Source organism: Schistocerca serialis, chromosome 2 (assembly GCF_023864345.2).
Source record: "Schistocerca serialis cubense isolate TAMUIC-IGC-003099 chromosome 2, iqSchSeri2.2, whole genome shotgun sequence".
Classification (NCBI taxonomy): Eukaryota; Metazoa; Arthropoda; class Insecta; order Orthoptera; family Acrididae; genus Schistocerca; species Schistocerca serialis.
The window spans coordinates 1,028,031,146-1,028,051,691 of NC_064639.1; the positions used below are offsets into that span (position 1 = coordinate 1,028,031,146).

Below are 20,546 nucleotides of genomic sequence, written 5' to 3' on the forward strand. Positions count from 1 at the left end.
ATTCCATGCAGCCTAGACACTCATGGCCATTGCAAGTCTAGTGACAAACAGTCCTCTCAAAATTTAGTAAGGGTCTCACTGAGGCCTTCACAGATCGTAATTACCCTCCCAACCTTGTATCTCCGATGCCTTATCTCTCCAGTCATCCCCCACCACTTCCCAAAATCCCACCATCCAGCCACAGGGGAGCATTCACCTTGTGATTCAATACCACCCAGAACTGGAGCAACTGAATCACATTCTCTGCCAGGGTTTTGACCATCTCTCGCCATACCCTGTAGTGAAGAATGTCCTACCCACTATCTTTCCCACCCCTCCCATAGTAGTATTCTGTCACCCACCAAACCTATACAATATCCTCATCCATTCCTACACAACCCATGCTCCAAACCCCTTGCCTCATGGCTCATATTCCTGTAACAGACCTAGATGCAAGACCTGTCCCACACATCTTCACGTCACCACCTACTCCAGTCCCATCACAAGCATCACCTATCCCACCAGAGGCAGGGCTACCTGTGAAACCAGTGATGTGATCTACAAGCTAAGCTGCAACCATTATGCTGCATTCTATGTGGGCATGACAACCAACCAGCTGTCTATCTGCATGAATGGCCACCTACAAACTGTGGCCAAGAAATAGCTGGACCACCTAGTTGCTGAGCATGCTGGCCAACATAATATTCTTCATTTATGACTTCTTCACAGCTTGTATCATCTGGATCCTTCCTACCAGCACCAGCTTTTCTGAATTGTGCAGGCTGGAACTCTCCCTGCAACACATCCTACGTCCCCTTAACCCTCCTGGCTTCAAACTTCGTTAGTGATTGTTCCTCACCCAACTATCCCCTTTCCTGTTCCCACTCCAGCACTACACAGCCCTCTATTTCACCTACAAACCCACAGTCCTTTTGCTTCTCTCCTTTCTGCTCCCCCCCCCCCTCCCCCAAATAACCTTCTGATTGCACCTAGCTGCCATGTCTTCTCTCCACCTCATCTCTATGTGCTCCCACAAGCAGCACTTTACTGCCCCCACTTCTACCCTGCTGTCCCTCCCCCTCTCAGCTTCCTCCTTACCCTCACCATCCAGATTGGTTCTCCCATCATGTGTAGCTGCTCACAATGTGGCCTCAGCAGAAAGAGACAGTGTTCATAAGTGTGCAAGTTGCATTTGCATATGCCTGTGTGTGTCTATCTGTGTGTGTGTGTGTTTTGTGTAACTCACAGGAAGGCCTTTTGGCCAAAAGCTTACTTGTTTGACAGATTTTTTGTTGTACCTATCTGTGACAACATTTCCAGTATATCGTGAATAGCAATCTACTATTTGCATAACATTGTCATTATTCCATCCTGCATTTTCCATTGTTTGAATCATATTCTTTTACTAATCACAAATATATATAGGTAACACACATGCTTGTTCTTGTAGCATTTATTCATAGTCTTTACTCTTGGGGGACCTGTTTTTACAGTCAACACTTAGTTTTAGTTTTTGAATTGATGTTTGGTGTACACACCACACTGCCTACACTATATTACATAAAAAGAACATAAAACAACGGAAAGTCCAAGATGGAATAACAACAATATGGAGAGGATAGATTTCTACTCATCACAGAGAGCAGGAATTGAGTCACAGACAGGTACAATGAAAAAGGACACACACACACACACACACACACACACACACACACACACACAAACATGCACACACACAGTTATCATTGTGCAAAAAGTATAGAAACAAAAAAGTTTTGTGTAGAGAAACATATAGAAGCATGTGCCTGTGAGCTTAAATTAAATAAAGGCACATTTATAATTGTAACTGTATATAGGTCCCCATCAGGAAATTTTCATCTATTTCTGAAAAATTTGGACTCCTTATTGTGCTATCTGTCAGACAGGGGGGAGCAAATTATTATTTGTGGGGACTTCAATGTAGATTCTCTGAAAGAGGGTAATAGGAAAAATGACCTTGAAGTATTACTCGGTTCTTTCAATTTGACACCCGTTATTGATTTTCCTACTCGGGTGGTAAAGGATAGCAGCTCACTGATAGATAACTTCTTTATAGACCAAGATAAGTTTAACCAGATAAATGCTCAGCCTGTTGAGAATGGTCTTTCTGATCATGGTGCACAGCTAGTTACAATATATGACATAGCTCCATTCAGCAATACTAAACAGTCCTCCAAAGTAGTACGTTCAGTCAACGATTTAACAATTGCAAATTTCAGGGAAAGCCTACAGCAGTTAGACTGGGATGAGGTGTACCGTGAACCTGATGCAAATTTAAAATATAATTTATTTCATGACATTTTTGTAAATGCATTTGAAAACTGCTTCCCCAAGAAAATAGTTAAATGTACTCGTAAGAAACCTTGTAACAAACCATGGCTTACTAAGGGTATAAAAATATCTTGTAACCGGAAAAGGGAAATGTATCTGACAGCAAGAAAGAGTAGTGACCCAGAAACTATCAAAAATTATAAAAACTACTGTGTTATATTAAGAAAAGTTATTAAAAAATCCAGGAGTATGTGTATCATGTCTGAAATCAGCAACTCTGATAATAGAATTAAAACAATTTGGAATATTATTAAAAGAGAAACAGGTCAACCAAGAGCAGAGGAAGACAGTATTACCATCAAATTGAATGAAAGCTTTACGAACAAAAAGTCAGAAGTTGAAAATATTTTTAATAATCATTTTCTAAATGTTGTGGATACAGTAGGATCCAGGTGTTCATTAGAAGATGCTAGGCTGTTAATGGAAGAGGCCATACCTATGCAATTTGATACAATTGAAACCTCACCCACTTCTCCCTCTGAAATTAGGAAAATAATAAACTTGCTTAAAAGCAAAAACTCACATGGAATTGATGGCATTTCCAGCAAAATACTAAAAGCTTGTTCTCAACAGATAAGTAACATTCTCAGCCACCTGTGTAATAGCTCTCTGGAACAGGGCATTTTCCCTGATAGACTGAAATATGCTATTGTTATACCTTTGCATAAAAAGGGGGATAGATCTGATGTCAACAATTACCGTCCAATCTCCCTTCTAACAGCTTTATCCAAAATTTTTGAGAAAGTAATGTATTCAAGAGTAGCTTCACATATCTGTAAAAATGAAGTACTAACAAAATGTCAGTTTGGTTTCCAGAAAGGTTTTTCAACAGAAAATGCCATATATGCTTTCACCAGTCAAATTTTGAATGATCTGAATAACCGAACACCACCCATTGGGATTTTTTGTGATCTCTCAAAGGCTGTTGATTGTGTAAATCATGAAATTCTGCTAGACAAGCTCAAGTATTGTGGCATGAGTGGGATAGTGCACAAATGGTTTAATTCGTACCTAACTGGAAGAGTGCAGAAAGTTGAAATAAGTAGTTCTCGTAACATGCAAAAATCAGCACATTCCTCAAACTGGGGAACTATCAAGAATGGGGTTCCACAAGGGTCAGCCTTGGGTCCTTTGTTGTTCTTATTATATATTAATGACTTGCCATTCTATATTCATGAAGAGGCAAAGTTAGTTCTCTTTGCTGATGATACAAGTGTAGTAATCACACCTGACAAACAAGAATTAACTGATGAAATTGTCAATACTGTCTTTCAGAAAATTACTAAGTGGTTCCTTGTAAACAGACTCTCACTGAATTTTGATAAGACACAGTACATACAGTTCCGTACAGTGAATGGTATGACGCCATTAATAAATATAGACCTTAATCAGAAGCGTATAGCTAAGGTAGAATATTCCAAATTTTTAGGTATGTCCATTGATGAGAGATTAAATTGGAAGAAACACATTGATGATCTGCTGAAACGTTTGAGTTCAGCTACTTATGCAATAAGGGTCATTGCAAATTTTGGTGATAAACATCTTAGTAAATTAGCTTACTACGCCTATTTTCACTCATTGCTTTCATATGGCATCATATTTTGGGGTAATTCATCACTGAGGAATATAGTATTTATTGCACAAAAGCGTGTAATCAGAATAATAGCTGGAGTCCACCCAAGATCATCCTGCAGACATTTATTTAAGGATCTAGGGATATTCACAGTAGCTTCTCAGTATATATACTCTCTTATGAAATTTGTTATTAACAACCAAACCCAATTCAAAAGTAATAGCAGTGTGCATAACTACAATACTAGGAGAAAGGACGATCTTCACTATTCAAGATTAAATCTAACTTTGGCACAGAAAGGGGTGAATTATACTGGCACTAAAGTCTTTGGTCACTTACCAAATAGGCCGGCCGAAGTGGCCGTGCGGTTAAAGGCGCTGCAGTCTGGAACCGCAAGACCGCTACGGTCGCAGGTTCGAATCCTGCCTTGGGCATGGATGTTTGTGGTGTCCTTAGGTTAGTTAGGTTTAACTAGTTCTAAGTTCTAGGGGACTAATGACCTCAGCAGATGAGTCCCATAGTGCTCGGAGCCATTTGAGCCATTTGAACTTACCAAATAGTATCAAAAGTCTGACAGATAACCAACAAGTATTTAAGAAGAAATTAAAAGAATTTCTGAATGACAACTCCTTCTACTCCATAGAGGAATTTTTAGATATAAATTAAGAAAAAAAAGAAAAAAAAAAACAAAACATAAATATTAAAAAAATAAAAAATAAAAAATAAAAATAAAAAATAAAGAAAAACAAAAAAACACACAAAAAATAAAGTTGTTATATTAACTTAAGTATGTTGTTAAATTAACCTAATTATGTCATGTATTGGAAAATTCGACTCGTTCCACATCATTACGAAATATCGTATTCATGATCCATGGAACTAGTATTAATCTAATCTAATTTAATCTAATCTAATCTAATCTAACAGCCACTGTCTCTGAACGTGAAGGCCCGAGTTGGACCACTGTGCAAAGCTTTTACATGTAGCTCCATCATATGACAGTCCACGGGGTAGTACACAAGCTCTCCATGGAACTATACATTCAGGTTACAATTCTTCTTAGACCATGCCAATTGTGTAAATTCCTGATGCAGGAATTGTGGTGATACTGTCCGCAGCTCGTGGTCTTGCGGTAGCGTTCTCGCTTCCTGCGCACGGGATCCCGGGTTCGATTCCCGGCGGGGTCAGGGATTTTCTCTGCCTCGTGATGACTGGGTGTTGTGTGTTCATCATCATTTCATCATCATTGACTTGCAAGTCGCCGAAGTGGCGTCAACTAAAAAGGACTTGCAATACGGCGGCCGAACTTCCCCGCATGGGGCCTCCCGGCCAACAATGCCATACGATCATTTCATTTGTGGTGATACTAGTGGGCAGTTATTGTTTTAGCTCTCTTAGTCTGTTACACATAATGACTTGCTGATTGTAATACCAAAAATTATGAAAAGGACAGATTACTCATTGTAAAGATGAGACATTGTGTTGCAGGCAGGCACAATGAAAAGACTGCTGCACACTATACTTTTGGTCAAAGCCCTCTTCAGAAAATAAAGGAAAACACAGACACATTCCATGAGCAGGCACATCTCATGCACACATGACCACTATCTCCAGCAGCTTTAGCCAGATCGTTGGACTGGAGTATGACATAAGGAATATGATAAAAAGCAAAACTTTTTAATACCTGTGAATCTGTTAATGTTTTATGAGTACAAGGGATGGAGCCTGCCATGTCAGAAAGTGACAATGTTCTTAATACTGAATTACTACATGACTTTGCTTAAGATTGTCAGAATGTAATAGTTGATACTTCCTGGCAGATTAAAACTGTGTGCTAGACTGGGATTTGAAACTGTGACCTCTGCCTTTTGTGGAAGAGTGCTCTACCAATTCAGTTATTCAGAGATGACCCAACCTCACAGCTTTACTTCTGCCAGCACCTCATATCCTCATTCTGGGATAATAGCTAATGATTTTGATGAGTCGGGCTCAATATTACAGAACAGGATTCAATCACAGATGAAACACGGAGCAGAAACAGAGACAGATGTGCGAGTAGTAAGCACATGCAATTTGATTACAGACAATGACCTGAAATTACAACTGGCCTTGCAATTTATGAACCAGGTGGCACTAGGCAAAATTCAGACCAGCAGTTTTCAATTAGGTTTCCAAGTATGGACCAGAAAGTCTCAAATGTGGACCAGAATTTTTTAGATTTTAGGAGTGACTTTGATCAAATTACGTTCTCAATGACAGACAAATTGTATTGAAAGTAAGTATTAAGGGAGGCAGAGAAGCTGGAAAAGGACTGTTCTGAAATTATTTAAGCGGTGGAGACTCATTGTAACAATTAGACAAGAAAATTTAGTGACTGTTGTGACTGACATAGGTAAATAGGAGCATATTGCTCAATAATGAAATTATCTACTGAATACTGCTTAATTCAGGCGAGTGCTCTGAGCAGCTGAGCATGGAGGTCTTTTGAAGCCAAACATACCAAAGCACCAACAGATGTTAAGAGAAGTATCGAGTAGCAAATGAGTGTACTGGAGTCTGTAACTGTATTATAGTAAGGGCACTCTGTGAAGGTGAAAGTATGATAATAGTGATTAGAATGTATGATTGGGGAAGGGACAAAGCAGGTGCTAAAAAATGTTAAAATTTGTGAAATGAATAGACATTTTGTTTTGGTGGGCTACAAGGAGCAAGAAAGTATACTATCCTGATATCTAGGAGGCTACGAAGATGGCTATTGGAAGTGATGTTTGATCTAATTGCTCATTGAAGCATGGTAAATGAAGTACAGATTAAATTTAAATAGGTAAGACAAAAGTACAGACACTACATTTAAAATTGTGGGCAACTGAATTAGAGAGGTCTCCTCTGAAGAGAGAGCACTTCTGTTGCCTTGGCAAATGGTATAATTCAGACTGTCGCATTATGGGGATGTCAACAACTTAAACTGGTGATCAGTGGAATAATCAAGCACAGCATGGACAAGACACATTATATCACTGCATCTGATTGTGATCAGGTCTTAGATTCCTGGCACATAGTCACTCCATCTCTGACGCAGACTAGGCACTGGGCTTTTCATGTGTAATCATATCAAGAATCTAACTTGAATGGAGAAAAATAGCCATTGCTCAAGACACCTGCAGTGGGCAACAATGTGTAAATCATATGAGTATCAGAGGACAAACGGACCATGGTGTAGAAAATTATATGACAAGACAAAAATTCAACCTACGGTCATATAATTTTTACAGAACTCATAAAAGCATTTGACAATGTTAACAGAAATAAATTTTGTAGTACAAGGAAGATAATGAATATTCCAACAAATTAACTGAAGTTATACAAATACACTGATTACATCTTTGCCATATGAACTCTTGGTGAAGGTGACCTGTTAAATTCTTGGAATCTCTAAATGCATTCTCCCAGCTAAATTTCACATGGTCCTATTCTCAATCCCATGCGACATTTCTTGATGTTGACCTCATTCTCAATGAGGGTTAGCTACACACTTCTGTTCACATTAAATCTAGTAACAAACAACAGTACTTACACTTTAACAGTTTCCATTCTTTCCATGTCAAATGTTCCCTCCCACACAGTTTTGTCATTTGAGGCAAACATATTTGTTCAGAAACAGACTCATTACAGCAATACACCACAGTTCTCACCTCAGCCTTCACTGGACATGATTGCCCTATCAGCCTAGTTCAAAAGCAAATTTCCTGGTCCATCACATTTAAACCTGGTAATGCTGATCCCTCCAATAAACAGCTTAGAAGTACACCTTTTGTCATTCAATATTATTCCCACCTTGAATGTATTAATCAGCTATTTGGACAAGGCTTTGACTTCCTAAAATCATGCCCTGAAATGAGGTCCGCTCTGTTTGACATTTTGCCCATTACACTTAGAATAGTTGTTCGCCACCCTTCCAATCTCTGCAATATCCTTCACAGACCCTAAGCTCCTTCTCCAATCATTTTCCTACCTATGACTCCTACCCCTGTGACCATCCCCATTTTAAGACTTGCTCTTTTCACCTTCCTACCACCACCTACACCCGATCTGTAAGTGGCAAAACATGTCCTATTAAAGGGAGAGCGACAGGTGGAATGACATGTGTTGTGTACCAGCTACAATGTAAACACTGTTTGGCCTTTTACATTGGCATGACTAGCACGAAGTTATTAGTTACAATAAATGAGCATAAGGAGAGCGTATTTACTGGTGACACACAACAGCCTGTTGCCGAGCATGCTCTTACAACATGACAGTCTTGATCTCAGTGCCTGTTCCACCAAATGTGCCATCTGGATTACAACCAGACACCAGTTTCTCAGGACTCCACAGGTGGGAACTGGTGATATAACATGTTGTAGGTTCTTAATACCTATCTGGCCTTAATTTATGTTAATTTCTTTGGTCTCACCATTTTCTCTTAGTAACTATTCCTTTCTTACTCCCTTTTAGTTTTCTATTTTTTGACCTGTCAGTAACCCCCCTCCCTGTTCTTTCTACCCCATACAATGCACTTAGCCTTTTGCTCTTATTAACTCATACACAATGATTTGTCAGCAATCTCTGTCTTGCATATTACCTTATTTTCCACCCTTAAGCTTTCAGATTTTCAAATTTCATCCTGTGCAGTCCCCAACAATTAATCTTTTCTTCTCATGCCGCACTATAAGTCTTCTCTGGCCTGGTGTACCAGGCAAATTTTCCAAACTCTCCCCACTTCATAACCCCAGGAGTCCTTTTTTCTCACCCCTCTTCCTTCTCCTTCAACCCTTCTGCCAGAAGACAGGAGCCTTCGGTTAAAAAAGCTACCAAACTTCAACCCTTTATATGTGTTCTCTCCTGCCGCTGCTTAGTGAGCAGTTTTTTTTTTTTTTTTTTTTTTTTTTTTTTTTTTTTTTTTTTTTTTTTTTTTTTAAAAAAGATCTGGTTACACTATATTTTCAGAAGCCTATGCAGAGGAAATAACATAATGCTGCATGGACTCCACCCAGACTGTGTGGTATTGTTAGTGTTGTTTTGGCATTTATATGAGGTTTCAATTCACAGCACCTGCTACACATTCTGATGTAAAGTTGTTTTTTGACCAACATGCTGGTGTTCTGTGACAAGTATTTCTCCTTCACATTTTTAGCACTGATAGGTGAGATGGCTGTTGGGATCTTAAAAAATATTTAATTTATGTTGGAAAAAACACAAAAAAATAAAGTTGTTATATTAACTTAAGTATGTTGTTAAATTAACCTAATTATGTCATGTATTGGAAAATTCGACTCGTTCCACATCATTACGAAATATCGTATTCATGATCCATGGAACTAGTATTAATCTAATCTAATCTAATCTAATGGTAAATAATCTGTTGGATTTTGCAATGAGAATGCATGCAGGTCAAGTTGTCTTTCTGGGCTCATTAGAATCACAGATATACTTTTGGTGAGATATATTAATTGTAAGATATGGATAAAATTGGGTCAACTTTTTAATGCATTTCAAATTCTACATGCACTCTCCCATGAGTTCTCAGGATGAGCATTATACCTAAAAAGTAATATTCAGACTGGGCTGATGAAATGTTGTCAGTTCTTTGTTCTGAAAATCGATATACAGGATGGACAACATAAAACTGGCCCAAAAATTGTGAATGCTAACTGGTATGTGCACAAACTGTTTAATCCATAAGTGAATCAACTCACAGAAGAACAACTGTATGGATATTTTCAGCAAGATGGAGCAAGTGCACGCACTGCCTTGATGACCCAGTCATGACAGCATGAGGTGTTTGGTGAGGAGAGGACAATAAGCAGAGGCAGTGTGATCTTCTGGTCTCCTTGATTGCTTGATCTCTCTCCCTGTGATTTTTATCTGTGGGACAAATTGAATGGTTAAGTGTACTCAAATAATCCTCATACACTGGAAGAGTTACAGTAGAACATTCAAAGTGCTACTGCTTTTATCCCTTAGGCAAAGCTATTACATGTGTCCCACAGTTTGATAAATCAAGCACAGCACTGCATCGATGTCAGTGATGGTGATTTCCAGCATCTTGTATGATTTTCATTAACAAGAGGCAATACTATGTAATCTTATAGTAAATAATTTCTGAGTCAATATTATTTTGCCCATCCTGTAAGTAAATGAATAATAAACTTACAGAAGATTCCCTTGCAGATGATCCAGTTGACTGAAGTCCTCCATGTGTTGAATGAGGTGTAGCAAACAGATTCGACAAAGAAAATGAAGAATTTTTAAATGACATTCTTTTCACTGTTTCCAGTCGTGCTACTGAATCGGGAATCTGAAGTGCATTGCGAAAATCCTGAAAGCATGAGAGACAAAATTGTTACCTTAGAACATAATTACATGCAAACATTTTGACATTAACACAATGGAAATTAATAATTTTTTGTAGACAGTTTCATTTACATGTGTGCAGAAGTGCATTGCGAAAATCCTGAAAGCATGAGAGACAAAACTGTTACCTTAGAACATAATTACATGCAAACATTTTGACAGCAACGCAATGGAAATTAATAATTTTTTGTAGAGAGTCTCATTTACATGTGTGCAGAAGTGTAACAAACAAATATACTCTTATTCTGAAATAAGTAGTTACTCATATACAGTGCTTCAGTGACTGAAATAAGATGAAATGTTCAATGCTTATAAAATATACTGGTTTATATACATGCTTATCCACCAGTCCATCTTGAACATTGGAAATGCTTCAGTAGTTACTTGTTCCAAAAATAATTTGCATGACTTACCATATAATAACACAGAATGACCCAATATATAGGTTATTTAACAAAATTGATTTTTACACCAGCAAACACCTCAAAGAAGACACAACAATGGCAAACTGCTACACTGCTCTGTACGCTACATTATCAGTCATATATATTATTTCTAAACACATTTGTTTTTAAATTAGTGACTGAGACATCATTTTCAAGATTTTGTTCACCATTAATGACAAAAGCATGCAAATAGTTTAAAGTTGCTGTTCTCATTAAAAACTTTACTTTGAAAACATTTTGATAAAAACAATGTAGAAGGTGCCACCTATTGACAGTCTGTTTAACTATCATGAATGCCAGCTGTTGCAGTTGTCTAGATTAGATACACAAACTAGTCTATCACGCGATTTTGGTCGCACCTGTCGATGTAAGGAGTTTACAGAATGCGATCGATTGACAATCTTATGTTACTATTACACACAAATGTGGTTCCAGTTGTTTAATTTCTTTGAGCGACAACTGTGTACTGCACAAAAGTGATGAGAAATAATGTCCAATAAAAGTAGCATTTGCTATGACCATTACCAAAGCACTAGATCAGACAATTCAAAGGGCTGGATTGTATTTACCAGAACCTATGGCTTTGAAGAAGGGACCGGTTGGTAGGACATGTTCTGAGGCATCAAGGAATCACCAGTTTAGTATTGGAAGGTAGCGTGGAGGGTAAAAATCGTAGAGGGAGACCAAGAGATGAATACACTAAGCAGATTCAGAAGGATGTAGATTGCAGTAAGTACTGGGAGATGAAGAAGCTTGCACAGGATAGAGTAGCATGGAGAGCTGCAGCAAACCAGTCTCACGACTGAAGACCACAACAACAACAACAACAACAACAACATGGCTCTGTCAGGAGTTCGCACTTCCAGTGATATTTATGTTTGTCTTAAAGACACATACAGCCAAAAAGTAAACAATGATCATATTCTAACTGATAATATTGTTTTGGAAAATGTTTTCTAAAATAAAGAAGTTTTTGAAACATAAAATTAATCTGACAAGGGCAATATTTGCTTTTTATGTTTTACAGTTAACCATATTGTATATAATGACATCAGTTTTTTACAATTTACCGTTATTTTACAACTATTCAAAATATAATACATTTTATTAATAAATACTTGCATTTACTTATTTGCCTTCTAGTGACTGGGCAGGATAGAGTGCAAATTATTTGCATGAGTCAACTACTTAACTGTTATTAACAATAGGTATCATCCATTAATTACCAATGGTACTGTATATATACTGTATTACAGTTATAAGTATTGCATTTAAAATACATCTGACAACCAAGGAGTGTTTCTCTTTTAACGCAATACTTTGATGCGCAAGTCGCCAAAGTGGCATCAAATCAAAAGACTTGCACCTGGCGAACGGTCTACCTGACGGGAGGCCCTAATCACTGGACACTTACTTATTTAACACAATGCTGTGATGGCCAGAATGCCATAATCAACACTTTCATCAACACTAAAGTGTGCAGAAGTCATATTTTGAAATGAGGATCACAGAACCTAAAATGCATTCCTCAAAACTGACAGCTGCTTGTTTTTCTCCATCTCAACCCATATTTCTCTCACTAAGTTTATATTTGTCTGATGACCTCTGATACAAATTCTGTCTTAAATTAATTCACATATCATTTGTATGACTTTAAGCTATACCAAATGCCAACTTTATGTTGCTCTGACAACTATTAACCATTCAAAGAGATAAATGGTCACAGACAGAGTCTACACTGTCAACAAAAAATGCAATCACAAGCTATGCTCTAAAAGGCAGTTGTCAAAATCTGCAACTCTTATGCCTGAATTGTAACATGGGTAATTTCAGTTCATAGTTTCAACAGTTGTAACACACAACTTGACAGGAGACTTTGCTCCTTAGCATAATAGTAATAACACTCAACAGCTATATACTCTTACTCAGTGGCTCATTCAAAGAAGATGAAATTTTTACTACATATATTTCAAGTTCAATACTTCTTTCTAAAAATAAAATAAAAATGATCACAAAAATTAAATGTAAAACAAATCTCATAGTACAGAAGAAGTATTCATTAGGAAAAGTGTAATATTATGTTTATTGTTCAGATTCCTGAAAGACTGCAGTCCCACAAATAATTATATTTAAGCTAACAATTCAAATGCCATTTCCAACTGAATATGCAGTCTATAATCGACAAACTGCCTATTGGCTTCTGTCTCAGGTTCTTCGGCCGACATTCATCTAATGATTTTACTGATGTTTCTCAAGCATGAGTGGTTGGCATTGTCAAAGCTTCACCCTCCAGTGCTGGTCGTGAACTTAAGCCGAGCTCGCTGCCGCAGCCTACATGTACCTGGCATGCCAACATCCGAGGGGTTCTCCGTGGTCAATTCCGGTGCGGTTCTCCCCTTGCCACCTGTGACAGTCGTTCGCTGCAGTACGGGAAGCCAGGATCTGTTTACCTTAAGGCTTTCCTCTTTCTTGTTGAAGCTGTTCCCGTGTTTGTGTATTTCTACAGCTCCACTAAATAAGTGGGCATGATACTCTACAGCCAGAACTTCCATGTCGGCGAATTTTATTACATGGTCGGTCTCACTCAGTGCGTGCTCTGCCATGACCGATTTCTCCACCTGTCCCAACCTGCAACGACGCTTATGCTCTTTGATCCTGGTGTTCATTGATAGTCCAGTCATTCCGACATAAACTTTTCCACATGTGCATGGTATATGGTATATTCCCGACATTGCAAGTGGGTCCCTTTTCTCCTTTGCTGATCTAAGATACACTTTGATTTTCGTTGATGGTTTGAAAATCGTCTTTACGCCATGTCTGCGCAATATACAGCCTATTCTGTCCATCACTCTGGGAATGTATGGCAGAAAGGCGGTACCAAACATTTCTTTTTCTGATTCCTTACTTCGCCGAGTGTTTGGCTCTATTACACTTCTAATATAATTTGTGGAGTACCCATTGCTCCTCAGAACACTTTCCAGGTGTTGCATTTCTCGTCTGAGGTGCTGCAGCTCAGATATTCATCCTGCTCTCATTATGAGCATATTAATTGTGCCTCTTTTGTGGCTCGGGTGGTGGTTTGATAGTTTGTGCAGGTATTGGTCTGTGTGTGTGTCGGTTTTTGATACACGCTGTGTCCCAGGTTTTTGCCATCCATTGTGACCAGCACATCTAGAAATGGCAGTTTCTTGTCCTTTTCTACTTTGATGGTAGATGTTATGTTGGCATGGAGGCTGTTCAAGTGTCTTAGGAAGTCACTGAACTGCAGCGAACAACCGTCGCAGGTAGCAAGAGGAGAACCGCACCGGAAAGACCACGGAGAAGCCCTCAGACGTTGGCGCGCCAGGTACATATAATCTGTGGACGTGAGCTCGGCTCCAGTTCACCACTGGCAATGGAGGGTGAAGCTTTGACAATGCCAGTCACTCACGCTGGCGAAACATCAGTAAAATCATTAGATGAACGTCGGCCAGAGAACCCGAGACAGAAGCCAATAGGCAGTTTGTCAACAAGTGGCCACAAAAGCCTTAACAATTCAGTCTATAATTGTTAAAATAATTGAAATTGCAGGATGGAAGCAACAATGAGGGAAAGCAATTACTCATCCACAGATGACTGCTCTGTGGCACCTAGCAGATCAGACAATTCCTAGAACTTTCACTCTTTTTTCTTGTGTAAGTACACATACAAGCAAATGCAAATTAGCACACACATGTGTGCCCTTACTTCCCTATAACTGCATTCATCTCTAGTTATTTTAACAAGGACTTGGAATCTTGTTGAGATGTATTCCCACTTACAAAAACATTGAAGTTATTTACATAACTATTTACACAACAATAAAAAATGAAGTATTTTTCTGATGTCCTGCAACTATTTCTTATTTACTCAGAAACCTTTTTTCAGTAAAGTTCCATTTTTTGTTGTTATTTCTATACCCTGCCAAGAACCAATGGAGAATTTAGTTAACATATAAAATGTTATCACATATTAAATCTGTGTACCATGGCACGTACTATGGTGACTGTATGACTAATTTTACTGGGACTACTTTACAAAATTGGTAAACAAATTTCCAACTAATCTGAGTCTGCAAAAACAAAGCAATTTTTTTTATTAGGGTTTTCACTGAGTTCTCTATCATATAGCTCATATTTCTCATTTTTACTAATTTGGCACAGTGGTTAACATACTGAGCTCATATTCAGACTGGACCAGGATTCAAATTCCTATCTGGTAGCCACAGTTATGATCTGTATGGTTTCTTTATAACTTTAGATGCATGCCATGATGGTTGCTTGAACACCGCATGGTCAATTTCCTTTTACAGACTTCAAATGAACTAGTTCTCCATCTCTAATGTCCTGTTGATTGACAAGGCATTAAACTCTAACCTTCTTATCTCTTAATATTTCCATTTTAGAAGTGTGCTGGCATAAGCTGTCACCAGCACATGGGTCAGCAAAGAGGTTGCAAAAACATCAATAATTGGTGCTGCAGCAAGTGCGTCTATCAGGTGTGAGGTCAAAGGCAGACTCAGAAGCAATGCGCCACCAACCCCCTCTCAACCGCCAATATTTAGATCGCTGCTGTGGACCAGAGGGTCCAGTCAGTTGCAGACCCACAGAGTCAGTCACAGGCAGACAGCTCAGTTGCAGATCACAGTCAGTGGCAGTTCTAGCTCAGTCACTATTCTAGTTGGTGTCTGTCAGTTTACATTCCCGGCTATAAGAGTGTAATGTTTACAGCAGGACTTGTACTTCACCAGCAGTGAGGCTAACATGGACTATTACGGAAGAGCCTGTACCACAACACATGGACTAGCTTAAATATAAGTAGCTTTCTCTTCTGGTAAATAAAGAACCCTGTTTCAGAATAGCCTGTACCACAACACATGGACTAGCTTAAAGATAAGTAGTTTTTTCTTCTGGTAAATAAATAACCCTGTTAATACATGTGTGGAGTTGTGTTGCAGAAGAAGATACTGGCCACCAAACAATGTCCTCTCCCTTGCTTCCCCTGGTACAAGAGTCTACAGTGTCAATGACGACATGAAAGTAGCAACGAGGATAATTCAATGCAGAAGAAGATTTTGCTTGCCTCTCTTTTGTTTTAGCTTGCAGGGCTTCTCATTTTGCTAATTTCTTGTTGTGCTCTTGCATGTATTCCAGGAGGGGAGCCACAGAACTAATCACATTTCTCTTTTCCGAGGCTTCGCTTGTTTCTTTGCTATAACGTAATTGTGTAATCCATGGCTACCCAGCCCCCTCCACCCCCTGCCCATGCACCTTAGCTGCAGACAGCCAATGTGATGGATGTAACACAAGAATTTCAGTTTCAGAACCAAAAAATTGCTGCCTTACTGATGACAGTACAACAACTTCTGGCTGCACAAGCTGCATTGGCTACACAACAACAACCAACCGACTGACCAGCCCAACAAGTGCAACTGACCAGCATAACAATGTTCTGACAATTTAATGACACAGTCCCAAGCACATTGTCAAGTCCATAGTGTTCAAGGTACTATAAAGCTACAATACTATCTTTCGATTATTGCAGGGTCCCCAGTGTTCAGGTTAACATAAAAACTATTTCCAACTGTGTCTCCTGGCGAACACAGATATGACCATGTAATCGCTACATTAACTCAATATTATGACCAGCAAGCCCATGTTGCAGCAGCCGGGTATCAGTTCTTTTGCTTGCAGGAAAAGCTGGAACAGATGTACTGTCAATGGTACACAGAGGTAATGGGCATGATTAGGGAGTGTAAATTTAAGTGTAGTTGGGCAATTTTTACAGTGGTTTAATGATTAGGGATGCAATAACATTCAGTGTCCCTGATAGTAGAATATGGGAACAGATCCTAAAGTATTCTGATCCATCACTTCCTCAAGTGTTGCAAATCTTAGAGCAATATGATCTGGGTGCCATAGTGGCTGCTAAGTTTGACCAGGCCCCAATTTGTAAGGTTGAGTTGCCCCTTTCTCATGACTGCCCCCAGCAGCCACAACAATGAGTATACACACAACTGCACTGACAGCTACATAGACATGTAAACAAGCCTATGAATTTAGTGAAGTCTATGTTTTGCTCGCCATAAAAGACAGGACTGCCCATTATGTAACACAACCTGTTCATGTGTGGAAAATAAGGCCATGTCCAAGCAGTTTGATAGTAATAGCACAAAAATGCAAAAATGCCAATCTTACCTGCTCCCCCCCCCCCCCCTCAAAAAAAAAAAAAAAAAAAAAAAAGAAAAGGTGTGACAAAAGTAAGATTAAGGTTGTGCTTCTTTCTCATCCCAGTGCTGTGCAACAGCGTTCTAACAAACTATTTGTCTCATTACAAATTGCTGGCTGTCATGTGAACTTTTGGTTAGACACAGGTTGCTTAATCGTGCCACGTATGAACAATTAGGCTCACCACACCTTTCTAAATCTAGCAGGCACCTCACTGCTTACAATGGACACGAAATTCCAGGGCTTGGACAGTGCAGTTTGCCTGCCACCTACGAATCTCACCCTAGGACGCTGAACTTTACTGTGTTGAAATCCAGAGACAGTGAGACTGTTTTGGTTTAGATGCCTTTGATCTGTTTGACATTAGGATCCACGAGAATATACCATCAGCCTCTACATTTGCATGAAAGACAGTTTTGCTAGCTTGCTTAAAGAATTTCCTGAACTATTTTCAGAAGGAATGGGAAAAGCAAATAACTTTGTAGTGCATTTTACATTGAAAGACAATGTGCCACCTAAGTTTTTCCAGGCCTGCCCTGTTCCAATTGCTTTAAGAGACAAAGTAACCAGTGAATTCAAAGAATTGCAAGATAATGGTGTAATTGCTTCCATTCAAGATAATCAATGGGCAGGTCCTCTCATTTTGTTGTCTGAGCCTTCTGGTATCATTCACATTTGTGTTGACTTCAAGACTACAGTCAAAAGTTGACACTTATCTGTTACCTCGCCCTGAGGAACTCATGGACAGGTTTGGTGCAAGACATTACATTTCTAAGATAGGTTTGTGTGATGCCTACTTGCAAATTCCATTGGATAAAGAATCACAGAAACTGTTCAATGTAAATACACACTTACGACTGTTCAAGTATTTGGGTTTGCCCTTCGTCAGTGTTTCTGCACCCACCATTTTTCAACATTACTTGGAACAGCTGACTGCAAAAGTGCTATTTTGTTCAAACTACCTTGATGATATTGTCGTCTCAGATTGTACACCACAGGAACACATTGCCAATTTGCGTACCCTTTTTTGAGAGTTGTCAGAAGCAGGACTCAAGTGTTACCTCGAAAAGTGTGATCTTTTTCAATCTGAACTACAGTACTTAGGTCATGTGATAAACAGTCAGGGTGTGCATCTCCTCCAATCCCATTTGCTTGCAATCCATGACCTGTCTGTTCCTCGCAATGTGTCTCAACTGCAGTCAGTACTAGGCAAGATGGCATACTACATTCGGTTCATACCAAATACCACTCAGATCATGGCTCCACTGCATTGCTTGCATCACAAAAATGTATGTTTTGTTTGGAGTAAAGATTGTTGAGATGCATTTAAGAAACTCAAAAATGCTTTGCTTGGTGACAGACATTTAGTGCATTTTGACCCTGCCAAGCCAGTAGTTTTGCAAGTCGATGCTTCTTCCTATGGAATTGGTGCTGTGCTTTCACACAGAATTGGTGGTCAAGACTGACCTATTGCTTTTGCCTCAAAATTGTTAACTCAAACTCAGTGTAGTTACTATCAGATTGAAAAAGAGGCTCTTGCTATTGTGTATGGTGTGACAAAATTCCATCACTATGTGTATAGATACAAGCTCTATATAGTTGCAGATCACAAGCCTTAGCAGTCCTTGTTTCATCAGTCAAAGCCAGTTCCTACATGCGCTGCTAAAAAATTGCAACAATGGGCTTTGTTGCTTTCACAGTATCAGTATGAAATTGTGTACAAACCTACGGCAAAGCATGGCAATGCAGACGCCGTATCTCACCTTCCGATTGACTCAGACTCTGATTTTGGTCCCTTTGCCACATCTTGTTACCAAACTGATGCACAGGACTCTGAATTGCTGGAATATTTTCCCTTGCACTACAGAAAAATAACACAGGCCATGGAAGCAGACCCAGGTCTCAAGATTTTGTTGCATTACATTTGAACGTTTTGTCCTTGTTCATTGAACAGTATCCAGAACTCAGTCGTGCACTGATACTTTGCTCATCAGCATAATGTTACAGTTCAAGAATGTGTGATTCTAGTTCAAAATGACGGTGGACAATTGCATGTGCTTATTCCCAAAGTGTTGTAAAAGGATGTAATGTGATTGCTCCATCAAAGACATTGGGAATTGCTTGTACTAAACAGTTAGCGTGCCAGCACCATACTTGACAAGGCACGGAAGCCCACATTGAAAAGATGACGTCACAGAATTGCACATGTGGGGAAAAACAATCCATTCCACCACAGACATTCTCAGCTTGGTCTAAGACTCAATTGCCATGGCAAAGAGTGCACATAAACTTTGCATAAGCATTTTGGTACTCTCGTTGGCCCATAGTGGTAGACTCTTTTAACAAGTTTCCATTTGCAGTGCCTGTGAACTCTACCACATCACATAGTGTGGTATCGATAGCAACGATGCCACGGCGTATTAAAGTTATTAGGTTCTAGGCACTACGACAGACACCGACGACAGTGCCCTCTAGGCGGTGCTGTGCAGATCTACAAGCTCCGCTCCAGATACAGGCCTTTTGATGAAGAGCAGACGGCCGGGACACTCCGCACCACATTGCAAAGATTATGTAGTCTTCTTGCTAGAGTAAAGGTAATTTAAATTCAGACTGCAGTACCAACATGTTTTACCTTTTCCTGCTCCTACCCATGTGCTGCCTTCCAGGCAGGATACAAAACATAGCACAATTCAAGTGTTGTCCTCCACATTTTGCATAGAAGGTTTGCCAGAAGTACTTGTGTTGGACAATGGACCACAGTTCACTTCATGCGATTTTGAACAGTTTTGTGAACAAAATTCATCATCTAACAGGTGCTCCGTTTCACCCCCAGTCCAACGGAGAAGCAGAAAGCTCTGTAGGCACTTTCAAACAAGAAATGGCCAAGCTTCACATGCCCCACACATGAGAACAGGTGTTGCAACTCTTTCTCGCCTCCTATCATTCCCACCCATGAGATAGACCATCACCAGAGGAACTTCTGCATGGTCGCCACCATCAAACACTGCTACACTTACTGCACTCACTACAACATCCAGCGCCACCAATGATCCACAAGTATCACTTTGCGCTGCACAATCTTGTTCTTTTCAGGGTTTATGACAACCGTGGGCACTGGGAAAGAGGTGTGATCCAGGAATACATTGGCTCTTTTATGTATTTGATTGCAGGTCCTGATGGTTTGCAGTGCCGTCACCAAAACCAAATTCGTCTGTCATTTGGCCCATGATTCTGCCGCTTTTCTTCCGCCACTTTCATGGCGTCATGGGACCATAAGGCCTTTACAGCCACCCACTGATGGCACCAGGGCATCCCAGCAGGAGTGGATGGATGATGCACCCTAGCCCCCGCTATACCCGCTCACCGACTCGATGGACCTGGACCTGCCACCACCATCACCATCGCCGTAACTGTCATCACTCCAGGACACGTCCTCAGACCTGGACGTGTGCCCTGGCAAGCTAGATGGTGGAATATAGTTGGAAGTAAGCTGTCCTCCACAGCTATGGCTCCCAGCTCACCTCTACATCCACCATCCTG

General features: G+C 39.7%; 1 protein-coding gene across 2 annotated transcripts in view; it reads right to left on the minus strand.

Annotated features, from left to right (window-relative positions):
• The window catches only part of LOC126458450 (CBY1-interacting BAR domain-containing protein 1), a 211,698-nt gene that overhangs the window by 2,182 nt on the left and 188,970 nt on the right, over positions 1-20,546 (minus strand). For both annotated transcript variants that reach the window (XM_050095516.1, XM_050095515.1), the window contains one exon: positions 10,116-10,280. In XM_050095516.1, the coding sequence (XP_049951473.1) occupies positions 10,116-10,280 (165 nt within the window). The remainder of the gene's footprint in view (positions 1-10,115; positions 10,281-20,546) is intronic.